General features: G+C 45.5%; 2 protein-coding genes across 6 annotated transcripts in view; both read left to right on the top strand.

The window, feature by feature from the left end:
• Nucleotides 1-24,191, top strand: part of rims2b (regulating synaptic membrane exocytosis 2b) — a 137,457-nt gene that overhangs the window by 107,860 nt on the left and 5,406 nt on the right. For 4 of the 5 annotated variants that reach the window (XM_041808726.1, XM_041808729.1, XM_041808730.1 and 1 more), the window contains 8 exons: nt 7,423-7,445; nt 8,353-8,426; nt 9,436-9,585; nt 14,380-14,552; nt 14,722-14,857; nt 16,141-16,253; nt 16,349-16,450; nt 18,035-18,174. In XM_041808726.1, coding sequence (XP_041664660.1) covers nt 7,423-7,445; nt 8,353-8,426; nt 9,436-9,585; nt 14,380-14,552; nt 14,722-14,857; nt 16,141-16,253; nt 16,349-16,450; nt 18,035-18,174 — 911 coding nt within the window. The remainder of the gene's footprint in view (nt 1-7,422; nt 7,446-8,352; nt 8,427-9,435; nt 9,586-14,379; nt 14,553-14,721; nt 14,858-16,140; nt 16,254-16,348; nt 16,451-18,034; nt 18,175-24,191) is intronic. The other variant, XM_041808728.1, reaches the window with a different exon arrangement.
• Nucleotides 742-3,144, top strand: LOC121523726 (pleckstrin homology-like domain family A member 1). Its single transcript, XM_041808732.1, has 3 exons — nt 742-1,007; nt 2,706-2,747; nt 2,868-3,144. Exons 1-3 carry the CDS (start codon nt 774-776, stop codon nt 2,910-2,912), a joined length of 321 nt encoding a protein of 106 aa, XP_041664666.1. The 5' UTR covers nt 742-773; the 3' UTR covers nt 2,913-3,144.

Genomic DNA, 24,191 nt, shown 5'->3' on the forward strand with positions numbered 1-24,191 from the left:
GTAGTGCAATATGAATCGGTGCAATACAGGGGTAGGTCCATTTGGACTCAGTGCACAACACGGGTATGTGCAACACAGATAAAGTCTGGCTCATCTAATGTGTTATTGTTGTTTGTTTGTACTAACATGATGCTGTTGTCACAGTTTTTGTCCTTGTTCACTGTTGTGTCCTGTGTGTGGATAGTGTGTGTGTGTGTTTTGTTTCTTATATCAACCTGCCAGGGGGTCTGCAGATGGAAATTAGCCTTGGGCTACAATCTGGCATATTTACATTTTTTTAAAAATGTTCATTAATATGTATTGTTCCCCCTTTAATAAATAAATACATAAATAAATAATATCATTACATTTCTGTGACAGTTAATGATCATCATCATCATCATCATCATCATCGCACCTCTGTCACAGTTAACGATCATCTCTCTCTGATCATCGCTCTCAGATCTTTTATATCTCTTTTTTATCCTCCATTTTTTTCTCTTCATCAGTTTCTGCTGCCATCTCTGTGGCTCCGCCTCCAGCTCCTCCAACTCCACATCATCCACCTCCACTTGTCCTCAAACAGACCCCTCCCCCCAATCCACCCCCTCTTATTAGAGTTCAAGCCCCGCCCCCCCCTGCCCAAGCCCCACCACCTAGTTCATCTCCGGCCCCTCCCCCTGCTCAGTTGCACGACCAAGCCCCTCCCCCAGCACAAACACATGCACCAACCCCGCCCCCTGCTCCAAATCAGGTCAATGCCATTACCCCACCCCCTGCTGCAGCGCCAGCCAATGCCCTACCTCCTGCATCAGTGCAAGCCCTGCCCCCAGATTCTACACAAGCCCCGCCCCAAGCACCTGCACAGGTCCAAGCCTTACCCCCAGCTTCTGCACAAGTCCAAGCCCCAACTCAAGCAGCTGGCCCCCCAGCAGCTGAAGTCCAAGCCCAGCTGCCGACAGAGACCCCGCCCCCACCAGCCCCAACACCTTCACCTGCACCCTCCCCTGCCCCCCCACAGACTCCAGGTGTGTACAGCAAAGGTTTGGTCTTCTATAGAAAGAGATCAGGACAGATGGACCAGTAGAACCAGCAGGACCAGTTGACCCAGTAGGACCTGTAGAACCTGTTGGACCAGTGGGACCTGTAGAACCTATAGGACCAGTAGAACCTGTAGAACCTGTAGAACCTGTAGGACCAGTAGATCCTGTAGAACCTGCAGAACCTGTAGATCCTGTAGAACCTGTCGGACCAGTAGATCCTGTAGAACCTGTCGGACCAGTGGGACCTGTAGAACCTATAGGACCAGTAGATCCTGTAGAACCTGCAGAACCTGTAGATCCTGTAGAACCTGTCGGACCAGTAGATCCTGTAGAACCTGTCGGACCAGTAGATCCTGTAGAACCTGTCGGACCAGTAGATCCTGTAGAACCTGTCGGACCAGTAGCCTAGACTGTTGTAGTTGAACAGTGTTACACTGAAATATTAAATGTATATGAATGTTTGTAAGCTCAGCACTAAAACTAAAGTGTTTGGTAGACTGCTCTCTGTCGTACTTTTGCTTCCTGTCCCGTAGTAAAGTCTGTTTATCTTCTGTTTAAATGGAGACACATCTGAAGGATCATGCAGTTATGGGATGAGCAGCAGAGTTGAGGATGTGGGTCAGTCCATGAAAAATGTTCCAGATCTTCTCTGCCAGTCCCAAACAGCTGATTCTACCACTGGCTCTTGTTCTGAGCTTCTGGGTCCCCCAGGTACCACGGACCCTGCTACAGTGGTCGGCAGGTGTCTGCTCCAAGAATCAGCGTGTCTGACTGATCTGGATAGGGCCGTGTGATAGGACACCTTCAACCCGGGGTTCCACAAAACCAAGCTGTGGCCTTAAATGGAGTGAGCCCTAGTACCATCTCCCAGCAGAAGGCCAAGTTCCATATAACAGGGGAGGTCCAGGGAGACACCCCAAGAAGACCGTTTCCTTACCCCCCCAGCACTTAGGAACCGTACGCTGTCCTCTACAGATTTACAGCCGAGGATTTCAGGACAATATGGCTGACGGTTCTCTGCCCGGATGATCCAGATCAGACTGAACACAGCCAATCTCTGGTCTCATAAGGCTGCCAGCAGTCCAGCATGAGGGGGAGGAGCCAGGCATGTGACTAGCATGAGGGGGAGGAGCCAGGCTTGTGACCAGCAATAGGGGGTGGAGCCAGGCTGGTGACCCGTATGAGGAGGAGGAGCCAGGCTGGTGACCAGTATGAGGGGGAGGAGCCAGGCTGGTGACCAGTATGAGGGGGAGGTGCCAGGCTGGTGACCAACAATAGGGGGAGGAGCCAGGCTGGTGACCCGTATGAGGAGGAGGAGCCAGGCTGGTGACCCGTATGAGGGGGAGGAGCCTGTTTGTTTAAGGAATAAATTTCCAATCTGTCTTCTTTGTTTTGACTTCGATCCACCAAATATGAGTGAATGGTGTTTGGGCCAACCCACATCCTCAGCTCTGCTGCTCATCCCACTAAAGCATGTTCCTCACAGATGAGTCTCCATTTAAAGGGAACTAAACAGACTTGTCTGTGCTCTTGGATCTACTGACAGGAAGCATTGTTAGAGAGACATCACCAAACACTAGTTTACTTTCTCTTTCTGCTGAGTTTAGATCATTATGTTGACATTCATTCGTTCATTCATCCTCTCTCTACCCATCTCACATCCCACCCACTTGTTGGCCTCAGAGCCTGACAGACGCTCAGCCACACCTGGAGGGACCAGGAAAGGTGAGTGACAGTCCAGGTGTGATGGTGTGATTGGTCAGTGATGGTGCCCAGGTATCCTGCTGGTGGAACCTGGCATGAGAACAGTCACATGACCAATCATCTCTCTTTACTGTGATGTAGAAGTCACATGGGAGGACCAGCAGAAGAAAACAGCCAATGGTATAGTACCACCTTTTAGCCCCTCCCATCCTCAAACACTGGTAGAAAGTTCCCTCTGCAGAGTTTGTGATAACAACTAGAGATGAGGACTGGATCACTATAGTTGGTAAAGTAGCATGCCAAATATGGATATCCTGTTAGTAACAAGACCTGCCAATCATCCACCTATCCAATAAACATCCACCAGTACATCATTTATTGAGTTTTGGTTGTAAATAACTCCTCCTCTTTAATCCATCATCCATCCATCATCCATCCATCATCCATCCATCCATCATCCATCCATCCATTATCCATCCATCATCCATCCATCCATCATCCATCCATCCATCATCCATCCATCCATCATCCATCCATCATCCATCCATCCATCATCCATCCATCGGTCATCCACCCATCCATCATCCATCCATCATCCATCCATCCATCATCCATCCATCATCCATCCATCCATCATCCATCCATCATCCATCCATCCATCATCCATCCATCCATCATCCATCCATCATCCATCCATCGGTCATCCATCCATCCATCATCCATCCATCATCCATCCATCCATCATCCATCCATCCATCATCCATCCATCATCCATCCATCCATCATCCATCCATCATCCATCCATCGGTCATCCACCCATCCATCATCCATCCATCATCCATCCATCCATCATCCATCCATCATCCATCCATCCATCATCCATCCATCCATCATCCATCCATCATCCATCCATCCATCATCCATCCATCCATCCATCCATCATCCATCCATCATCCATCCATCCATCATCCATCCATCATCCATCCATCCATCATCCATCCATCATCCATCCATCCATCATCCATCCATCATCCATCCATCCATCATCCATCCATCCATCATCCATCCATCATCCATCCATCGGTCATCCATCCATCCATCATCCATCCATCATCCATCTGTCCCTCCATCCATCCAGCCATCCATCATCCATCCATCCATCATCCATCCATCATCCATCCATCGGTCATCCATCCATCATCCATCCATCCATCATCCATCCATCCATCATCCATCCATCATCCATCCATCCATCATCCATCCATCATCCATCCATCGGTCATCCATCCATCTGTCATCCACCCATCCATCATCCATCGGACATCCATCCATCCATCATCCATCCATCATCCATCCATCCATCATCCATCCATCGGTCATCCACCCATCCATCATCCATCCATCATCCATCCATCCATCATCCATCCATCATCCATCCATCCATCATCCATCCATCATCCATCCATCGGTCATCCATCCATCCATCATCCATCCATCATCCATCCATCATCCATCCATCGGTCATCCATCCATCCATCATCCATCCATCATCCATCCATCCATCCATCATCCATCCATCATCCATCCATCATCCATCCATCCATCATCCATCCATCATCCATCCATCCATCATCCATCCATCCATCATCCATCCATCATCCATCCATCGGTCATCCATCCATCTGTCATCCATTGGTCTTGTCTGGTTTACATGAAGGCGAGGTGTTGCCCGCAGGTGGGAACGGTAAATATTTGAATGTTTTTTTTTTCTCAGTCTTTAATTTCCTGAATCAAAGCTGAAAGCTTTCAGGCCGATGAAGCTGTTAACCTTTTTGGTGTTTTACTCTTTTATTGAGATTATAAATCAGTCTTGGTCAGTGTCACTTGGCATCTTGGACAAAATACAAAAAATCCTCTTTAATGTCAAAGTGAAAACAGATTTCTAAGTAATGTCAGTTGAATAAAAAACTGTAAAGTAAAATAAGTGAGAGCATAAATATTCCTCCTTCTAGTCAGTGTTTAGTAGAGTCTCCTCTGTCTGCAGTCTCAGTCTCTGAGTCTGTGTGGATAGGTCTCAGTCTCTCTGAGTCTGTGTTGATAGGTCTCAGTCTCTCTGGGTCTGTGTGGATAGGTCTCAGTCTCTCTGAGTCTGTGTGGATAGGTCTCAGTCTCTGAGTCTGTGTGGATAGGTCTCAGTCTATGAGTCTGTGTGGATAGGTCTCAGTCTCTGAGTCTGTGTGGATAGGTCTCAGTCTCTGAGTCTGTGTGGATAGGTCTCAGTCTCTGAGTCTGTGTGGATAGGTCTCAGTCTCTGAGTCTGTGTGGATAGGTCTCAGTCTCTGAGTCTGTGTTGATAGGTCTCAGTCTCTGAGTCTGTGTGGATAGGTCTCAGTCTCTGAGTCTGTGTTGATAGGTCTCAGTCTCTGAGTCTGTGTGGATAGGTCTCAGTCTCTGAGTCTGTGTGGATAGGTCTCAGTCTCTGAGTCTGTGTGGATAGGTCTCAGTCTCTCTGGGTCTGTGTGGATAGGTCTCAGTCTCTCTAAGTCTGTGTGGATAGGTCTCAGTCTCTCTGAGTCTGTGTGGATAGGTCTCAGTCTCTCTGGGTCTGTGTGGATAGGTCTCAGTCTCTCTAAGTCTGTGTGGATAGGTCTCAGTCTCTCTGAGTCTGTGTGGATAGGTCTCAGTCTCTCTAAGTCTGTGTGGATAGGTCTCAGTCTCTCTGGGTCTGTGTGGATAGGTCTCAGTCTCTCTAAGTCTGTGTGGATAGGTCTCAGTCTCTCTGGGTCTGTGTGGATAGGTCTCAGTCTCTCTGGGTCTGTGTGGATAGGTCTCAGTCTCTCTGAGTCTGTGTGGATAGGTCTCAGTCTCTCTGGGTCTATGTGGATAGGTCTCAGTCTCTGAGTCTGTGTGGATAGGTCTCAGTCTCTCTGAGTCTGTGTGGATAGGTCTCAGTCTCTGAGTCTGTGTGGATAGGTCTCAGTCTCTCTGAGTCTGTGTGGATAGGTCTCAGTCTCTGAGTCTGTGTGGATAGGTCTCAGTCTCTGAGTCTGTGTGGATAGGTCCCAGTCTCTGAGTCTGTGTGGATAGGTCTCAGTCTCTCTGAGTCTGTGTGGATAGGTCTCAGTCTCTCTGAGTCTGTGTGGATAGGTCTCAGTCTCTCTGAGTCTGTGTGGATAGGTCTCAGTCTCTCTGAGTCTGTGTGGATAGGTCTCAGTCAGGATCAAACATCTGGACTCTGGAGTTTTACTCCATTCTTCTGTGATAAACTGCTCAAGCTCTGTCAGGTTGATCAGGGATCAGGATTTAACAGCCCTTTTCAAGTTCAGTCTCTATTCTCTGTTGGACTGAGGTCCGGCCTTTCCTCTCGTTGTCTTTAAACCATTTCTGTGTAGCTTTCTCTGGATGTTTCGGCTCATTGTCTGACTGGAAAATAAATCTTCTCTAAGCCGTAGATCTCTGTCAGACTGAAGAAGAGTGTCCTCCAGGATTCATTTTCCCCTCTACCTTTACAAGCCTTCCAGGGCTGGAAGCTGAGAAGCATCCCCACAGCATGATGCTGCCACCAGCGTGCTCCACAGTGGGGATGGTGTGTTTGTGGTGATGTCAGTGTTTGGCGTCTTGTCTAATGGTCTCGAAGCTCCATTCTGGTCTCATCAGACCAAAGAACTTTCTTCCTCTTGACCATGGAGTCTCCCACAGTCCTTCTGGTGAACTCTAGTCCAGATTGAATCTGAGTTTTCTTCAACAGTGTCTTTCTCTTTGCCACTCTCCCATAAAGCTCTGACTGGTGAAGAACCCAGCCAACAGTTGTTGTCTGCAGAGTCTCTCCATCTCAGCTGCTGAATCTTGGAGCTCCATGGAAAGCTTTGGACATGTTTCTGTCTCCGTCCCCTGACTTAGACTTTCCAATAACCTTTTCTCTGAGTGTTCCTTTGTCTTTATGGTGTAATGGTAGTCAGGAATACTGATTTAAGAGGGTTTTTTTGTATTTTTGTTGTCAATAAAGCCAAATTCCATTGATCATGATTGTTTCATAAAATAAATTAAAGGGTAAAACATCAATGAGGTCAAAGCTGTTCATAGGGACTGTTATATAGTTTAATAGAAATATGAGGTACGTCTATTAAATCCTGACACCGTTCTAAAGGTCAACCCCGGGGTTCTCAGTCACTCTCAGTGTTCTAGATTAAAGGCTGGGTATTCACACACACCTGCTGAAAGTTTCTAATCAGTGATGTCTTTAGTTCAAAGTGTTTTCACTGAGGTGTCAGACATTGATTTTATGAACACATAAATAAGAACCTGAAGCACCAGAAACTTCCTCTAGAGGTCAGTAACCAACAAAATAAAGTTATGTCAGCATCGTTACTTCCTGTCCGTCTACCAGCTTTTTGATTTCCAGTAAAACTTTGATCACGGTGACAACATTTGAACCCCTTGGAGCTGAAACACAGCATTCTGGGATATGTAGTCAGTGTGGTGGGCGTGGTCTGTGGGCCTCAGGCCGTCAATAAAATAAATCATGTCTTTGTGTTGATAGGTCAGAGCTCTCCAAGATGATTGGTCCTTTTGTTATGATGTCACTTTTTGTTTAATGAGGTGACATCACTGTTCCTAAGGCATCATGGGTAAAATTAGCTAAATGATGACATCACAGTGAGGTCATGAACTAACAATCTTTCGTTTCTCTCTGTAGGTGTGATGAAGGATCCGTCAAAGGTGAGCTGGTATTAATATGTTACACCTGTATGACATCACTGGTAAGCCTCACCTGTATGACATCACTGATGATGAGCCTCACCTGTGTGACATCACTGATGATGAGCCTCACCTGTGTGACATCACTGATGATGAGCCTCACCTGTGTGACATCACTGATGATGAGCCTCACCTGTGTGACATCACTGATGATGAGCCTCACCTGTGTGACATCAATGATGATGAGCCTCACCTGTGTGACTTCACTGATGATGAGCCTCACCTGTGTGACATCAATGATGATGAGCCTCACCTGTATGACATCACTGATGATGAGCCTCACCTGTGTGACATCACTGATGATGAGCCTCACCTGGGTGACATCACTGATGATGAGCCTCACCTGTGTGACTTCACTGATGATGAGCCTCACCTGTGTGACATCACTGATGATGAGCCTCACCTGTGTGACATCACTGATGATGAGCCTCACCTGTGTGACTTCACTGATGATGAGCCTCACCTGTATGACATCACTGATGATGAGCCTCACCTGTGTGACATCAATGATGATGAGCCTCACCTGTATGACATCACTGATGATGAGCCTCACCTGTGTGACATCACTGATGATGAGCCTCACCTGTGTGACATCACTGATGATGAGCCTCACCTGTGTGACATCACTGATGATGAGCCTCACCTGTGTGACATCACTGATGATGAGCCTCACCTGTGTGACATCACTGATGATGAGCCTCACCTGTGTGACATCACTGATGATGAGCCTCACCTGTATGACATCACTGATGATGAGCCTCACCTGTATGACATCACTGATGATGAGCCTCACCTGTATGACATCACTGATGATGAGCCTCACCTGTATGACATCACTGACGTCCGTCCCTTTGCTCTCTGTGTTTAGATGAGAGACAGCCTGTCCTTCAAATCGTCAGACAGCGATGTCAGCGAGATGTCAGCCATGTCCAACGACACCCGGTCAGTACCCAGTATCAGGTGAGACCAGCAGCCAATCAGAGCAGGGATCAGAGCAGCAGCCAATCAGAGCAGAGATCAGGAGACTTTCAGAGCATTATGATTTATTCATGGTCCTGATTTACACACCTTTTACTACAGGTACCATGTGGATTCCTGAGCAGCCATCTTTAAACCTTAATGAGTTCTGACTGTAAATTAGAGCAGCAACTCTTTCTGCCAACAGCCACACCATGGCTCAGATACACGGATCCAGACACGGCTGATGTCAGAGTCCTGTTACAGACAAAGACCCCAGTACATAAACCCCCCATGCCTTTCCTGTGAGCAGCAGCATAAGCCCAGAGCAGAGCAGGCATCAGCCACAGCAGAATGGAAAGATTAGGGCAGAAGAAGCATAAAGGAGGAGCTGGGGTGGAGGAGGGTTGGTAAGGCAGCTTTCAGAGGGAGAGGGAGCTCTACAGTTCTCCATGATCATAGTGGATCTTAGAACATGTGGTTCTAATTTAAGTTTTGTAACAAAAATGCCTCCATAGCACCAGTGTGACGATCACGTGGAGGTGAAATCAGGACATAAAGGCTAATATTTAAACGAAATAACCAAACAAACATTTCAGTGAAGAACAGGCTGTACAGATAGACCAGAACACAGGAGATGAAGGGTTAGACCTCTGTGTTATCAGGGTGACGGGCCACTACCCCTGAGAGTCTCACTGAGACCCCGCCCCCTCCTTTTTCAAACACTAAATGTTGGCAGTAATGGGAGGAGCATGCTACTGTTATTGTTTCTGTTAGCATGTGCTAAGCTAACTCTGACAGCATGTTGTGGTTTAAGCTAATTAATTTTTTTTGAAAACAGACCACTGACTCTGATTGTTAGCATGTTAGCATGAGTTAGCTATGTTGCTACCTAGCCTGATAGCATGTAAGCATGTCGTTGTGGTCACTGCCTGTTGTCCTCTTCTTCTTCTGTCTGCATGTTTCCTGTCTGTACTCTGACTGGCTGGGACAGTCTGGCAGAGGCGCTGGAGGGCCAGTCATTGGAGGTGGGGGCGGGGTCACAGGAAACAGAGGAAGTACCTGGGGAGGGAGAGGGTGTGGCTAAGCTTCAGAAGAGCGAATCAGTGGAGGAAGGAGAAGAGGAGGAGCCAGACCAAGCCAAGTAAGCTACTGACCAAAAAGAACATACCTCTAGTACTACATTCTGGCCCCGCCATTTTAGTAAACTCCTCCCCCTTTTTTGTATACCACATCCAATAAAGTTTTGAAGAAATTCTCCTCCCCCTTCAATGTCCCACCCCTCCCTTGCTGATTGGCAGTGTCATGTTTCCTCAGTTCCTTCCTGCTGATTGGTGGTGTCATGTTTCCTTGGTAGCTTCATGCTGATTGGTGGTGTCATGTTTCCTCAGTTCCTTCCTGCTGATTGGAGGTGTCATGTTTCCTCAGTTCCTTCCTGCTGATTGGCAGTGTCATGTTTCCTTGGTAGCTTCATGCTGATTGGTGGTGTCATGTTTCCTCAGTTCCTTCCTGCTGATTGGTGGTGTCATGTTTCCTCAGTTCCTTCCTGCTGATTGGAGGTGTCATGTTTCCTCAGTTCCTTCCTGCTGATTGGTGGTGTCATGTTTCCTCAGTTCCTTCCTGCTGATTGGAGGTGTCATGTTTCCTCAGTTCCTTCCTGCTGATTGGAGGTGTCATGTTTCCTCAGTTCCTTCCTGCTGATTGGAGGTGTCATGTTTCCTCAGTTCCTTCCTGCTGATTGGCAGTGTCATGTTTCCTTGGTAGCTTCATGCTGATTGGTGGTGTCATGTTTCCTCAGTTCCTTCCTGCTGATTGGTGGTGTCATGTTTCCTCAGTTCCTTCCTGCTGATTGGAGGTGTCATGTTTCCTCAGTTCCTTCCTGCTGATTGGTGGTGTCATGTTTCCTCAGTTCCTTCCTGCTGATTGGAGGTGTCATGTTTCCTCAGTTCCTTCCTGCTGATTGGAGGTGTCATGTTTCCTCAGTTCCTTCCTGCTGATTGGAGGTGTCATGTTTCCTCAGTTCCTTCCTGCTGATTGGTGGTGTCATGTTTCCTTAGTTTCTTCCTGCTGATTGGTGGTGTCATGTTTCCTTCATTCTTTCCTGCTGATTGGTGGTGTCATGTTTCCATAGTTTCTTCCTGCTGATTGGTGGTGTCATGTTTCCTTCATTCTTTCCTGCTGATTGGTGGTGTCATGTTTCCTTCATTCTTTCCTGCTGATTGGTGGTGTCATGTTTCCTTCATTCTTTCCTGCTGATTGGTGGTGTCATGTTTCCTTCATTCTTTCCTGCTGATTGGTGGTGTCATGTTTCCTTAGTTCCTTCCTGCTGATTGGCGGCAGCGTGTTTCCATAGTTCCTTCCTGCTGATTGGTGGTGTCATGTTTCCTCAGTTTCTTCCTGCTGATTGGTGATGTCATGTTTCCTTCATTCTTTCCTGCTAATTGGTGGTGTCATGTTTCCTTCATTCTTTCCTGCTGATTGGTGGTGTCATGTTTCCTCAGTTCCTTCCTGCTGATTGGTGGTGTCATGTTTCCTCAGTTCCTTCCTGCTGATTGGTGGTGTCATGTTTCCTCAGTTCCTTCCTGCTGATTGGTGGTGTCATGTTTCCTCAGTTCCTTCCTGCTGATTGGAGGTGTCATGTTTCCTCAGTTCCTTCCTGCTGATTGGTGGTGTCATGTTTCTTCAGTTCCTTCCTGCTGATTGGTGGTGTCATGTTTCCTTCATTCTTTCCTGCTGATTGGTGGTGTCATGTTTCCATAGTTTCTTCCTGCTGATTGGTGGTGTCATGTTTCCTTCATTCTTTCCTGCTGATTGGTGGTGTCATGTTTCCTTCATTCTTTCCTGCTGATTGGTGGTGTCTTGTTTCCTCAGTTCCTTCCTGCTGATTGGCGGTGTCATGTTTCCTTCATTCTTTCCTGCTGATTGGTGGTGTCATGTTTCCTCAGTTCCTTCCTGCTGATTGGTGGTGTCATGTTTCCTCAGTTCCTTCCTGCTGATTGGGGGTGTCATGTTTCCTCAGGTCCTTCCTGCTGATTGGTGGTGTCATGTTTCCTTCATTCTTTCCTGCTGATTGGTGGTGTCATGTTTCCTCAGTTCCTTCCTGCTGATTGGTGGTGTCATGTTTCCTCAGTTCCTTCCTGCTGATTGGGGGTGTCATGTTTCCTCAGTTCCTTCCTGCTGATGGCGGTGTCATGTTTCCCTTGTCTCTTTCTGCTGATTGGGGGTGTCATCTTTTCTTTGTCTCTTCCTGCTGATTGGCGGTGTCATGTTTTAGTTGTCTCTTCCTGCTGATTGGTGGTGTCGTGTTGCCTTAGTACCTTCCTACTGATTGGCGTTGTCATGTTTCCTCAGTCCCTTCCTGCTGATTGGCGGTGTCATGTTTCCTTAGTTCCTTCCTGCTGATTGGCAGTGTCATGTTTCCTTAGTTCCTTCCTGCTGATTGGCGGTGTCATGTTTCCTCAGTTCCTTCCTGTTGATTGGTGGTGTCATGTTTCCGTTGTCTCTTCCTGCTGATTGGTGGTGTCATGTTTCCATAGTTTCTTCCTGCTGATTGGTGGTGTCATGTTTCCGTTGTCTCTTCCTGCTGATTGGTGGTGTCATGTTTCCTTCATTCTTTCCTGCTGATTGGTGGTGTCATGTTTCCTTAGTTCCTTCCTGCTGATTGGCGGCAGCATGTTTCCATAGTTCCTTCCTGCTGATTGGTGGTGTCGTGTTTCCTCAGTTTCTTCCTGCTGATTGGTGATCTCATGTTTCCTTAATTCTTTCCTGCTGATTGGTGGTGTCATGTTTCCTTCATTCTTTCCTGCTGATTGGTGGTGTCATGTTTCCTCAGTTCCTTCCTGCTGATTGGTGGTGTCATGTTTCCTCAGTCCCTTCCTGCTGATTGGTGGTGTCATGTTTCCTCAGTCCCTTCCTGCTGATTGGTGGTGTCATGTTTCCTCAGTCCCTTCCTGCTGATTGGCGGTGTCATGTTTCCCTTGTCTCTTCCTGCTGATTGGGGTTGTCATCTTTTCTTTGTCTCTTTCTGCTGATTGGTGGTGTCATGTTTCCTCAGGTCCTTCCTGCTGATTGGTGGTGTCATGTTTCCTCAGTTCCTTCCTGCTGATTGGCGGTGTCATGTTTCCCTTGTCTCTTTCTGCTGATTGTTGGTGTCATGTTTCCTCAGGTCCTTCCTGCTGATTGGCGGTGTCGTGTTGCCTTAGTACCTTCCTGCTGATTGGCGTTGTCATGTTTCCTCAGTCCCTTCCTGCTGATTGGCGGTGTCATGTTTCCTTAGTTCCTTCCTGCTGATTGGGAGTGTCATGTTTCCTCAGTTCCTTCCTGTTGATTGGCGGTGCCATGTTTCCGTTGTCTCTTCCTGCTGATTGGCGGTGTCATGTTTCCTCAGTTTCTTCCTGCTGATTGGCGGTGTCATGTTTCCGTTGTCTCTTCCTGCTGATTGGCGGTGTCATGTTTCCGTTGTCTCTTCCTGCTGATTGGCGGTGTCATGTTTCCTTAGTTTCTTCCTGCTGATTGGCGGTGTCATGTTTCCGTTGTCTCTTCCTGCTGATTGGCGGTGTGATGTTTCCTCAGTTCCTTCCTGCTGATTGGTGGTGTCATGTTTCCTTCATTCTTTCCTGCTGATTGGTGGTGTCATGTTTCCTTAGTTCCTTCCTGTTGATTGGCAGTGTCATGTTTCCTTAGTTCCTTCCTGCTGATTGGTGCTGTCATGTTTCCTCAGGTCCTTTCTGCTGATTGGCGGTGTCATGTTTCCCTTGTCTCTTCCTGCTGATTGGGATGTCATCTTTTCTTGTGTCTTCCTGCTGATTGGAGGTGTCATGTTTTCTTTGTTTCTTCCTGCTGATTGGCGGTGTCATGTTTCCAATGTCTCTTCCTGCTGATTGGGGGTGTCATGTTTTCTTGTGTCTTCCTGCTGATTGGCGGTGTCATGTTTTCTTTGTTTCTTCCTGCCGATTGGCAGTGTCATGTTTCCTTAGTTCCTTCCTGCTGATTGGTGGTGTCATGTTTCCTCAGTTCCTTCCTGCTGATTGGTGGTGTCATGTTTCCTTAGTTCCTTCCTGCTGATTGGTGGTGTCATGTTTCCTCAGTTCCTTCCTGCTGATTGGTGGTGTCATGTTTCCTTAGTTCCTTCCTGCTGATTGGCGGTGTCATGTTTCCCTTGTCTCTTCCTGCTGATTGGGGTATCATCTTTTCTTGTGTCCTCCTGCTGATTGGAGGTTTCATGTGTTCTTTGTTTCTTCCTGCTGATTGGCGGTGTCATGTTTCTGTTGTTTCTTCCTGCTGATTGGCGGTGTCATGTTTCCTTCATTCTTTCCTGCTGATTGGTGGTGTCATGTTTCCTCAGTTCCTTCCTGCTGATTGGTGGTGTCATGTTTCCTCAGTTCCTTCCTGCTGATTGGTGGTGTCATGTTTCCTCAGTTCCTTCCTGCTGATTGGTGGTGTCATGTTTCCTCAGTTCCTTCCTGCTGATTGGTGGTGTCATGTTTCCTCAGTCCCTTCCTGCTGATTGGCGGTGTCATGTTTCCCTTGTCTCTTCCTGCTGATTGGTGGTGTCATGTTTCCTCAGTTCCTTCCTGCTGATTGGTGGTGTCATGTTTCCTCAGTTCCTTCCTGCTGATTGGCGGTGTCATGTTTCCTTAGTTCCTTCCTGCTGATTGGTGGTGTCATGTTTCCTTCATTCTTTCCTGCTGATTGGTGGTGTCATGTTTCCTTAGTTCCTTCTTGCTGATTGGCGGTGTCATGTTTCCTCAGTCCCTTCCTGCTGATTGGCGGTGTGATGTTTCCTCAGTTCCTTCCTGCTGATTGGCGGTGTCATGTTTCCTCAGTCCCTTCCTGCTGATTGGCGATGTCATGTTTCCTCAGTCCCTTCCTGCTGATTGGCGGTGTCATGTTTCCTCAGTTCCTTCCTGCTGATTGGGGGTGTCATGTTTACCTGCAGGGCAGCAGCTCCTCTCACCAAGTCGTCGAGTGTGGGTGGAGAAATCTGCTCCTTGTCGAGGAATGATGATGATGATGATGACAAGAAGCGACGTTCGAGCTTCGGAGCTAAGATGATGGGAATGGTCGGTCTGGGAAAGAAGAGCCAGAGCGCCACTCAGCTGAACCCTGAAGGTCAGTCTGATCCACAAGAAGGTGGATCCATACAGATCCGCCTTCTGGCCAGAGAAAATACCTGATAGAGTCATGGAGGTGTCATCGCAGTCACATGATGAATATAAACAACTAACTGGTCTGCTCATCGTCCTCTCTCTCTCTCTCTCTGACTTGCTCATTCCTCCAGAGGAAGAGAAGAAGAAGAAGGTGGTGCGACTTCCTGTCCAGAGGAGCGTAGAGACTGGATTAGCTGTTGAGTTTAAAGCTCGTTTTACTCGTCAGCAGAGCCGAGACCCCGACGCAGAGGATCCCAAACCTGGAGCGTAGGAATCCTTCCTTTGTTCTCTCTGGTCTTTACTCAGCTAAAGACTACTTACTGACTTACTCAACTCATGTTAACGACCTTCTGTCTGATGTAGTTAACTCATCTAAACGACCTTCTCTGTCATGTAGTTAACTCATCTAAATGACCTTCTCTCAGATGTAGTTAACTCATCTAAATGACCTTCTCTCAGATGTAGTTAACTCATCTAAATGACCTTCTCTCAGATGTAGTTAACTCATCTAAGAGACCTTCTCTCAGATGTAGTTAACTCATCTAAGAGACCTCCTCTCAGATGTAGTTAACTCATCTAAAAGACCTTCTCTCTGATGTAGTTAACTCATCTAAGAGACCTTCTCTCAGATGTAGTTAACTCATCTAAAAGACCTTCTCTCTGATGTAGTTAACTCATCTAAATGACCTTCTCTCTGATGTAGTTAACTCATCTAAAAGACCTTCTCTCTGATGTAGTTAACTCATCTAAATGACCTTCTCTCTGATGTAGTTAACTCATCTAAATTACCTTCTCTCTGATGTAGTTAACTCATCTTAATGACCTCTGTGATGTAGTTAACTTGCTTTAACTACCTTCTAATGCAGTTAACCTGCTTTAACTACCTTCTAATGTAGTTAACCTGCTCTAACTACCATCTAATGTAGATAATTCGCTTTAACTACCTTCTAATGTAGCTAACCTGCTCTAACTACCATCTAATGTAGTTAATCTGCTTTAACTACTTTCTAATGTAGCTAACCTGCTTTAACTACTGTCTAATGTAGTTAACCTGCTTTAACTACCTTCTAATGTAGTTAACCTGCTTTAACTACCGTCTAATGTAGTTAACCTGTTTTAACTACCTTCTAATGTAGTTAACTTGCTTTAACTACCTTCTAATGTAGTTAACTCCCTTTAACTACCTTCTAATGTAGTTAACTCACTTAACTACTGTCTAATGTAGTTAACCTGCTTTAACTACCTTCTAATGTAGTTAACCTGCTTTAACTACCTTCTAATGTAGTTAACCTGCTTTAACTACCTTCTAATGTAGTTAACCTGCTTTAAATACCGTCTAATGTAGTTAACCTGCTTTAAATACCGTGTAATGTAGTTAACCTGTTTTAACTACCTTCTAATGTAGTTAACTTGCTTTAACTACCTTTTAATGTAGTTAACTCCCTTTAACTACCTTTTAATGTAGTTAACTCCCTTTAACTACCTTCTAATGTAGTTAACTCCCTTTAACTACCTTCTCTCTGACGTCTACCCGTGGTTTCTCCTCTCAGTCTCATCTTCCCAGGGGTCAAGCTGGCATCAGACAAACAGTTCACTGGCTTCCTGGAAGGATTAGGCCCTGCCCAGCTGGCTGGACGGCAGACTCTAGCCACGCCCCCAATGGGTAATGACCAATTTAAGCGTTTCTATATAATCAAATTGAATGTGAAAAGTGACGTCCTGTCACTGGGCTCCTCTGATTGGCCATGTTGTGCTCAGGTGACATCCAGATCGGCATGGTGTACAGGAAAGAGCGTCTGGACGTGGAGGTGATCCGAGCCCGGGGGCTTGTGGGTAAACAAGGGAACAAGAACACTCCAGGTGAGAACAGAGTCTTAGATGAGGTTCTATCCCAGATCATCATCTCTGGTCTCTACAGAGCTGTTCTAGGTTGTTTGTAGAGGTTAGTGGTCCATGACTGTAGTAAACGTGATCTCATCCTGGCAGTAGAGACACGCTCAGACCGCTGCTACGCTAACCCAGGGAGGGTCTGCAGGTCAGTCTACAACCCCAGTTTCAAAAAAGTTGGGTTGCTGTATAAAATGTAAATAAAACCATTATTGTTAAATCTCATAAACCCATATTTTATTGACTATGGAACATCAACAACACATCAGATGTTGAAACTGAGACATTTGACATTTCATGAGAAATAGAAATATAAAGGGTTAAATCTGTCTGCTGTCATATACAGTTGCTAGAAAAAGTATGTGAACCCTTTGAGATTTCTTGGATTTCTGCATAAATTGGTCATCAAATGTGTTCTGATCTTCATCTAATTCACAACAATAGACAAACACAGTCTGCTTAAACTAATACTGCACAAAAAATGAGATGTTTTCATGTTTTTAATGAAGAAACCATGTAAACATTCACAGTGCAGGGTGGAAAAAGTATGTGAACCCCTAGGCTAAGCGTTTCCTGTTGTTGCAGATCAGACCTGCACAATGGTCAGGAGGAATTTTGGACCATTCCTCGTTACAAAACTGTTTCAGGTCAGCAGTATTCTTGGGATGTCTGGTGTGCATCGCTCTCTTGAGGTCATGCCACAGCATCTCAGTCGAGTTGAGGTCAGGACTCTGACTGGGCCACTCCAGAAGGCGTATTTTCTTCTGTTGAAGCCATTCTGTTGTTGATTTACTTCTCTGCTTTGGGTCGTTGTCCTGTTGCATCACCCATCCTCTGTTGAGCTTCAGTTGGTGGACAGATGGTCTGAAGTTTTCCTGCAAAATGTCTTGATAAAATTGGGAATTAATTTTTCTGTCAATGACAGCAGTCCGTCCAGGCCCTGAGGCAGCAAAGCAGCCCCAAACCATGATGGCCCCTCCACCATATTAACAGTTGGGATGAGGTTTTGATGTTGGTGTGCTGTGCCTTTTTTTCTCCACACATAGCGTTGTGTGTTCCTTCCAAACAACTCAGTTTTGGTTTCATCTATGAACAGAATATTTTGCCAGTAGTGCTGTGGAACATCAAGGTGCTCTTTTGTAAACTTCAAATGTGCAGCAGTGTGTTTTTTGGACAGCAGTGGCTTCCTCCGTGGTGTCCTCCCATGAACTCCATTCTTGTTTAATGTTTTACTTATTGTAGATTTCTCAACACAAATGTTAGCATGTGCCAGAGACTTCTGTAAGTCTTTAGCTGACACTCTAGGATTCTTCTTCACCTCAGTGAGCATTCTGCGCTGTGCTCTTGCAGCCATCTTTACAGGACGACCACGCCTAGGGAGAGTAGCAACAGTGCTGAACCTTCTCCATTTGTAGACTGTCTTACCGTCTGTCTTATAATAATAATTATTATTGTAGTACAATATAATGATTATATCATATAAATTATATAGATATTATAATTATAGATTAATGATAAAGGACAATGATTAATTATAGTAATAATGTCTTTTTCCAGCTCCGTACGTGAAGGTTTACCTCATGGATAACGGCAAGTGTGTATTAAAGAGAAGAACTCGGCTGGCCAGAAAAACCCTGGATCCTCTTTATCAACAACAGCTGCAGTTTGAAGAGAACCCTGAGGGAAAAGTACTGCAGGTAACTCACTTTCTCCTACTGCACTCACACAGCTTCATAAAAACACTGTTGTATCATCCAGTTTAAAACTAGAGCTGAATAAAAATCTGGAGGTCAACAGCCTGCTGTCAAATCTTTTTAACCAAATAACCAGTTAGACCCTGGCTAAAGTCTTCAGCCAAGGTTTCTACACATGGACCAGAACTATTTTCATGTTCACACAGGTGTGAACACAAAAATCTGACAGCTGACAGCTTTCTCCTGCATACAGCACTGCACCTAACTAAAACCTACCTCTATGAAGCATAGATCTGTCTACAGAGAAGGCTTGTATTAGTCGTAGGCCTTTATAAGGAGCAGGCTTGTATTACTCGTAGGCCTTTATAAGGAGCAGGCTTGTATTAGTCGTAGACTTTCATAAGGAGCCGGCTTGTATTAGTCGTAGGCCTTTAGAAGGAGCAGGCTTGTATTAGTCGCAGGCCTTTATAAGGAGCAGGCTTGTATTAGTCGTAGGCCTTTATAAGGAGCAGGCTTGTATTAGTCGTAGGCCTTTATATGGAGCAGGCTTGTATTAGTCGTAGACTTTCATAAGGAGCCGGCTTGTATTAGTCGTAGGCCTTTATAAGGAGCAGGCTTGTATTAGTCGTAGACCTTCATAAGGAGCAGGCTTGTATTAGTCGTAGGCCTTTATAAGGAGCAGGCTTGTATTAGTCGTTGGCCTTTATAAGGAGCAGGCTTGTATTAGTCGTAGACCTTCATAAGGAGCAGGCTTGTATTAGTCGTTGGCCTTTATAAGGAGCCGGCTTGTATTAGTCGTAGACCTTTATAAGGAGCAGGCTTGTATTAGTCGTAGACCTTCATAAGGAGCAGGCTTGTATTAGTCGTAGGCCTTTATAAGGAGCAGGCTTGTATTAGTCGTAGGCCTTTATAAGGAGCAGGCTTGTATTAGTCGTAGGCCTCTATAAGGAGCAGGCTTGTATTAGTTGTAGGCCTTTATAAGGAGCAGGCTTGTATTAGTCGTAGGCCTTTATAAGGAGCAGGCTTGTATTAGTTGTAGGCCTTTATAAGGAGCAGGCTTGTATTAGTTGTAGGCCTTTATAAGGAGCAGGCTTGTATTAGTCGTAGGCCTTTATAAGGAGCAGGCTTGTATTAGTTGTAGGCCTTTATAAGGAGCAGGCGTGTTTTAGTCATAGACCTTCATAAGGAGCAGGCTTGTATTAGGCGTAGGCCTTTATAAGGAGCAGGCTTGTATTAGTTGTAGGCCTTTATAAGGAGCAGGCTTGTATTAGTTGTAGGCCTTTATAAGGAGCAGGCTTGTATTAAGTGTAGACCTTCATAAGGAGCAGGCTTGTATTAGTTGTAGGCCTTTATAAGGAGCAGGCTTGTATTAGTCGTAGGCCTTTATAAGGAGCAGGCTTGTATTAGTCGTAGGCCTTTATAAGGAGCAGGCTTGTATTAGTCGTAGACTTTCATAAGGAGCCGGCTTGTATTAGTCGTAGGCCTTTATAAGGAGCAGGCTTGTATTAGTCGTGCCTTTATAAGGAGCAGGCTTGTATTAGTCGTGAGGCCTTTATAAGGAGCAGGCTTGTATTAGTCGTAGACTTTCATAAGGAGCCGGCTTGTATTAGTCGTAGGCCTTTATAAGGAGCAGGCTTGTATTAGTCGTAGACCTTCATAAGGAGCAGGCTTGTATTAGTCGTAGGCCTTTATAAGGAGCAGGCTTGTATTAGTCGTTGGCCTTTATAAGGAGCAGGCTTGTATTAGTCGTAGGCCTCTATAAGGAGCAGGCTTGTATTAGTTGTAGGCCTTTATAAGGAGCAGGCTTGTATTAGTCGTAGGCCTTTATAAGGAGCAGGCGTATTTTAGTCATAGACCTTCATAAGGAGCAGGCTTGTATTAGTCGTAGGCCTTTATAAGGAGCAGGCTTGTATTAGTCGTAGGCCTTTATAAGGAGCAGGCTTGTATTAGTCGTAGGCCTTTGTAAGGAGCAGGCTTGTATTAGTTGTAGGCCTTTATAAGTAGCAGGCGTGTTTTAGTCATAGACCTTCATAAGGAGCAGGCTTGTATTAGGCGTAGGCCTTTATAAGGAGCAGGCTTGTATTAGTTGTAGGCCTTTATAAGGAGCAGGCTTGTATTAGTTGTAGGCCTTTATAAGGAGCAGGCTTGTATTAAGTGTAGACCTTCATAAGGAGCAGGCTTGTATTAGTCGTAGGCCTTTATAAGGAGCAGGCTTGTATTAGTCGTAGGCCTCTATAAGGAGCAGGCTTGTATTAGTTGTAGGCCTTTATAAGGAGCAGGCTTGTATTAGTCTTAGGCCTTTATAAGGAGCAGGCGTATTTTAGTCATAGACCTTCATAAGGAGCAGGCTTGTATTAGTCGTAGGCCTTTATAAGGAGCAGGCTTGTATTAGTCGTAGGCCTTTATAAGGAGCAGGCTTGTATTAGTCGTAGGCCTTTGTAAGGAGCAGGCTTGTATTAGTTGTAGGCCTTTATAAGTAGCAGGCGTGTTTTAGTCATAGACCTTCATAAGGAGCAGGCTTGTATTAGGCGTAGGCCTTTATAAGGAGCAGGCTTGTATTAGTTGTAGGCCTTTATAAGGAGCAGGCTTGTATTAGTTGTAGGCCTTTATAAGGAGCAGGCTTGTATTAAGTGTAGACCTTCATAAGGAGCAGGCTTGTATTAGTTGTAGGCCTTTATAAGGAGCAGGCTTGTATTAGTCGTAGGCCTTTATAAGGAGCAGGCTTGTATTGGTCGTAGGCCTTTATAAGGAGCAGGCTTGTATTAGTCGTAGACTTTCATAAGGAGCCGGCTTGTATTAGTCGTAGGCCTTTATAAGGAGCAGGCTTGTATTAGTCGTAGGCCTTTATAAGGAGCAGGCTTGTATTAGTCGTAGGCCTTTATAAGGAGCAGGCTTGTATTAGTCGTAGACTTTCATAAGGAGCCGGCTTGTATTAGTCGTAGGCCTTTATAAGGAGCAGGCTTGTATTAGTCGTAGACCTTCATAAGGAGCAGGCTTGTATTAGTCGTAGGCCTTTATAAGGAGCAGGCTTGTATTAGTCGTTGGCCTTTATAAGGAGCAGGCTTGTATTAGTCGTAGGCCTCTATAAGGAGCAGGCTTGTATTAGTTGTAGGCCTTTATAAGGAGCCGGCTTGTATTAGTCGTAGGCCTTTATAAGGAGCAGGCGTATTTTAGTCATAGACCTTCATAAGGAGCAGGCTTGTATTAGTCGTAGGCCTTTATAAGGAGCAGGCTTGTATTAGTCGTAGGCCTTTATAAGGAGCAGGCTTGTATTAGTCGTAGGCCTTTGTAAGGAGCAGGCTTGTATTAGTTGTAGGCCTTTATAAGTAGCAGGCGTGTTTTAGTCATAGACCTTCATAAGGAGCAGGCTTGTATTAGGCGTAGGCCTTTATAAGGAGCAGGCTTGTATTAGTTGTAGGCCTTTATAAGGAGCAGGCTTGTATTAGTTGTAGGCCTTTATAAGGAGCAGGCTTGTATTAAGTGTAGACCTTCATAAGGAGCAGGCTTGTATTAGTCGTAGACCTTTATAAGGAGCAGGCTTGTATTAGTCGTAGGCCTTTATAAGGAGCAGGCTTGTATTAGTCGTAGGCCTTTATAAGGAGCAGGCTTGTATTAGTCGTAGACTTTCATAAGGAGCCGGCTTGTATTAGTCGTAGGCCTTTATAAGGAGCAGGCTTGTATTAGTCGTAGGCCTTTATAAGGAGCAGGCTTGTATTAGTCGTAGGCCTTTATAAGGAGCAGGCTTGTATTAGTTGTAGGCCTTTATAAGGAGCAGGCTTGTATTAGTCGTAGGCCTTTATAAGGAGCAGGCTTGTATTAGTCGTAGACTTTCATAAGGAGCCGGCTTGTATTAGTCGTAGGCCTTTATAAGGAGCAGGCTTGTATTAGTCGTAGACCTTCATAAGGAGCAGGCTTGTATTAGTCGTAGGCCTTTATAAGGAGCAGGCTTGTATTAGTCGTTGGCCTTTATAAGGAGCAGGCTTGTATTAGTCGTAGGCCTCTATAAGGAGCAGGCTTGTATTAGTTGTAGGCCTTTATAAGGAGCCGGCTTGTATTAGTCGTAGGCCTTTATAAGGAGCAGGCGTATTTTAGTCATAGACCTTCATAAGGAGCAGGCTTGTATTAGTCGTAGGCCTTTATAAGGAGCAGGCTTGTATTAGTCGTAGGCCTTTATAAGGAGCAGGCTTGTATTAGTCGTAGGCCTTTGTAAGGAGCAGGCTTGTATTAGTTGTAGGCCTTTATAAGTAGCAGGCGTGTTTTAGTCATAGACCTTCATAAGGAGCAGGCTTGTATTAGGCGTAGGCCTTTATAAGGAGCAGGCTTGTATTAGTTGTAGGCCTTTATAAGGAGCAGGCTTGTATTAGTTGTAGGCCTTTATAAGGAGCAGGCTTGTATTAAGTGTAGACCTTCATAAGGAGCAGGCTTGTATTAGTCGTAGACCTTTATAAGGAGCAGGCTTGTATTAGTCGTAGGCCTTTATAAGGAGCAGGCTTGTATTAGTCGTAGGCCTTTATAAGGAGCAGGCTTGTATTAGTCGTAGACTTTCATAAGGAGCCGGCTTGTATTAGTCGTAGGCCTTTATAAGGAGCAGGCTTGTATTAGTCGTAGGCCTTTATAAGGAGCAGGCTTGTATTAGTTGTAGGCCTTTATAAGGAGCAGGCTTGTATTAGTTGTAGGCCTTTATAAGGAGCAGGCTTGTATTAGTCGTAGGCCTTTATAAGGAGCAGGCTTGTATTAGTTGTAGGCCTTTATAAGTAGCAGGCGTGTTTTAGTCATAGACCTTCATAAGGAGCAGGCTTGTATTAGGCGTAGGCCTTTATAAGGAGCAGGCTTGTATTAGTTGTAGGCCTTTATAAGGAGCAGGCTTGTATTAGTTGTAGGCCTTTATAAGGAGCAGGCTTGTATTAAGTGTAGACCTTCATAAGGAGCAGGCTTGTATTAGTCGTAGGCCTTTATAAGGAGCAGGCTTGTATTAGTCGTAGACCTTCATAAGGAGCAGGCTTGTATTAGTCGTAGGCCTTTATAAGGAGCAGGCTTGTATTAGTCGTTGGCCTTTATAAGGAGCAGGCTTGTATTAGTCGTAGGCCTTTATAAGGAGCAGGCTTGTATTAGTTGTAGGCCTTTATAAGGAGCCGGCTTGTATTAGTCGTAGGCCTTTATAAGGAGCAGGCGTATTTTAGTCATAGACCTTCATAAGGAGCAGGCTTGTATTAGTCGTAGGCCTTTATAAGGAGCAGGCTTGTATTAGTCGTAGGCCTTTATAAGGAGCAGGCTTGTATTAGTCGTAGGCCTTTATAAGGAGCAGGCTTGTATTAGTTGTAGGCCTTTATAAGTAGCAGGCGTGTTTTAGTCATAGACCTTCATAAGGAGCAGGCTTGTATTAGGCGTAGACCTTTATAAGGAGCAGGCTTGTATTAGTTGTAGGCCTTTATAAGGAGCAGGCTTGTATTAGTTGTAGGCCTTTATAAGGAGCAGGCTTGTATTAAGTGTAGACCTTCATAAGGAGCAGGCTTGTATTAGTCGTAGGCCTTTATAAGGAGCAGGCTTGTATTAGTCGTAGGCCTCTATAAGGAGCAGGCTTGTATTAGTTGTAGGCCTTTATAAGGAGCAGGCTTGTATTAGTCGTAGGCCTTTATAAGGAGCAGGCGTATTTTAGTCATAGACCTTCATAAGGAGCAGGCTTGTATTAGTCGTAGGCCTTTATAAGGAGCAGGCTTGTATTAGTCGTAGGCCTTTATAAGGAGCAGGCTTGTATTAGTCGTAGGCCTTTGTAAGGAGCAGGCTTGTATTAGTTGTAGGCCTTTATAAGTAGCAGGCGTGTTTTAGTCATAGACCTTCATAAGGAGCAGGCTTGTATTAGGCGTAGGCCTTTATAAGGAGCAGGCTTGTATTAGTTGTAGGCCTTTATAAGGAGCAGGCTTGTATTAGTTGTAGGCCTTTATAAGGAGCAGGCTTGTATTAAGTGTAGACCTTCATAAGGAGCAGGCTTGTATTAGTTGTAGGCCTTTATAAGGAGCAGG

Source organism: Cheilinus undulatus, linkage group 16, assembly GCF_018320785.1.
Source record: "Cheilinus undulatus linkage group 16, ASM1832078v1, whole genome shotgun sequence".
NCBI classification, from domain to species: domain Eukaryota; kingdom Metazoa; phylum Chordata; class Actinopteri; order Labriformes; family Labridae; genus Cheilinus; species Cheilinus undulatus.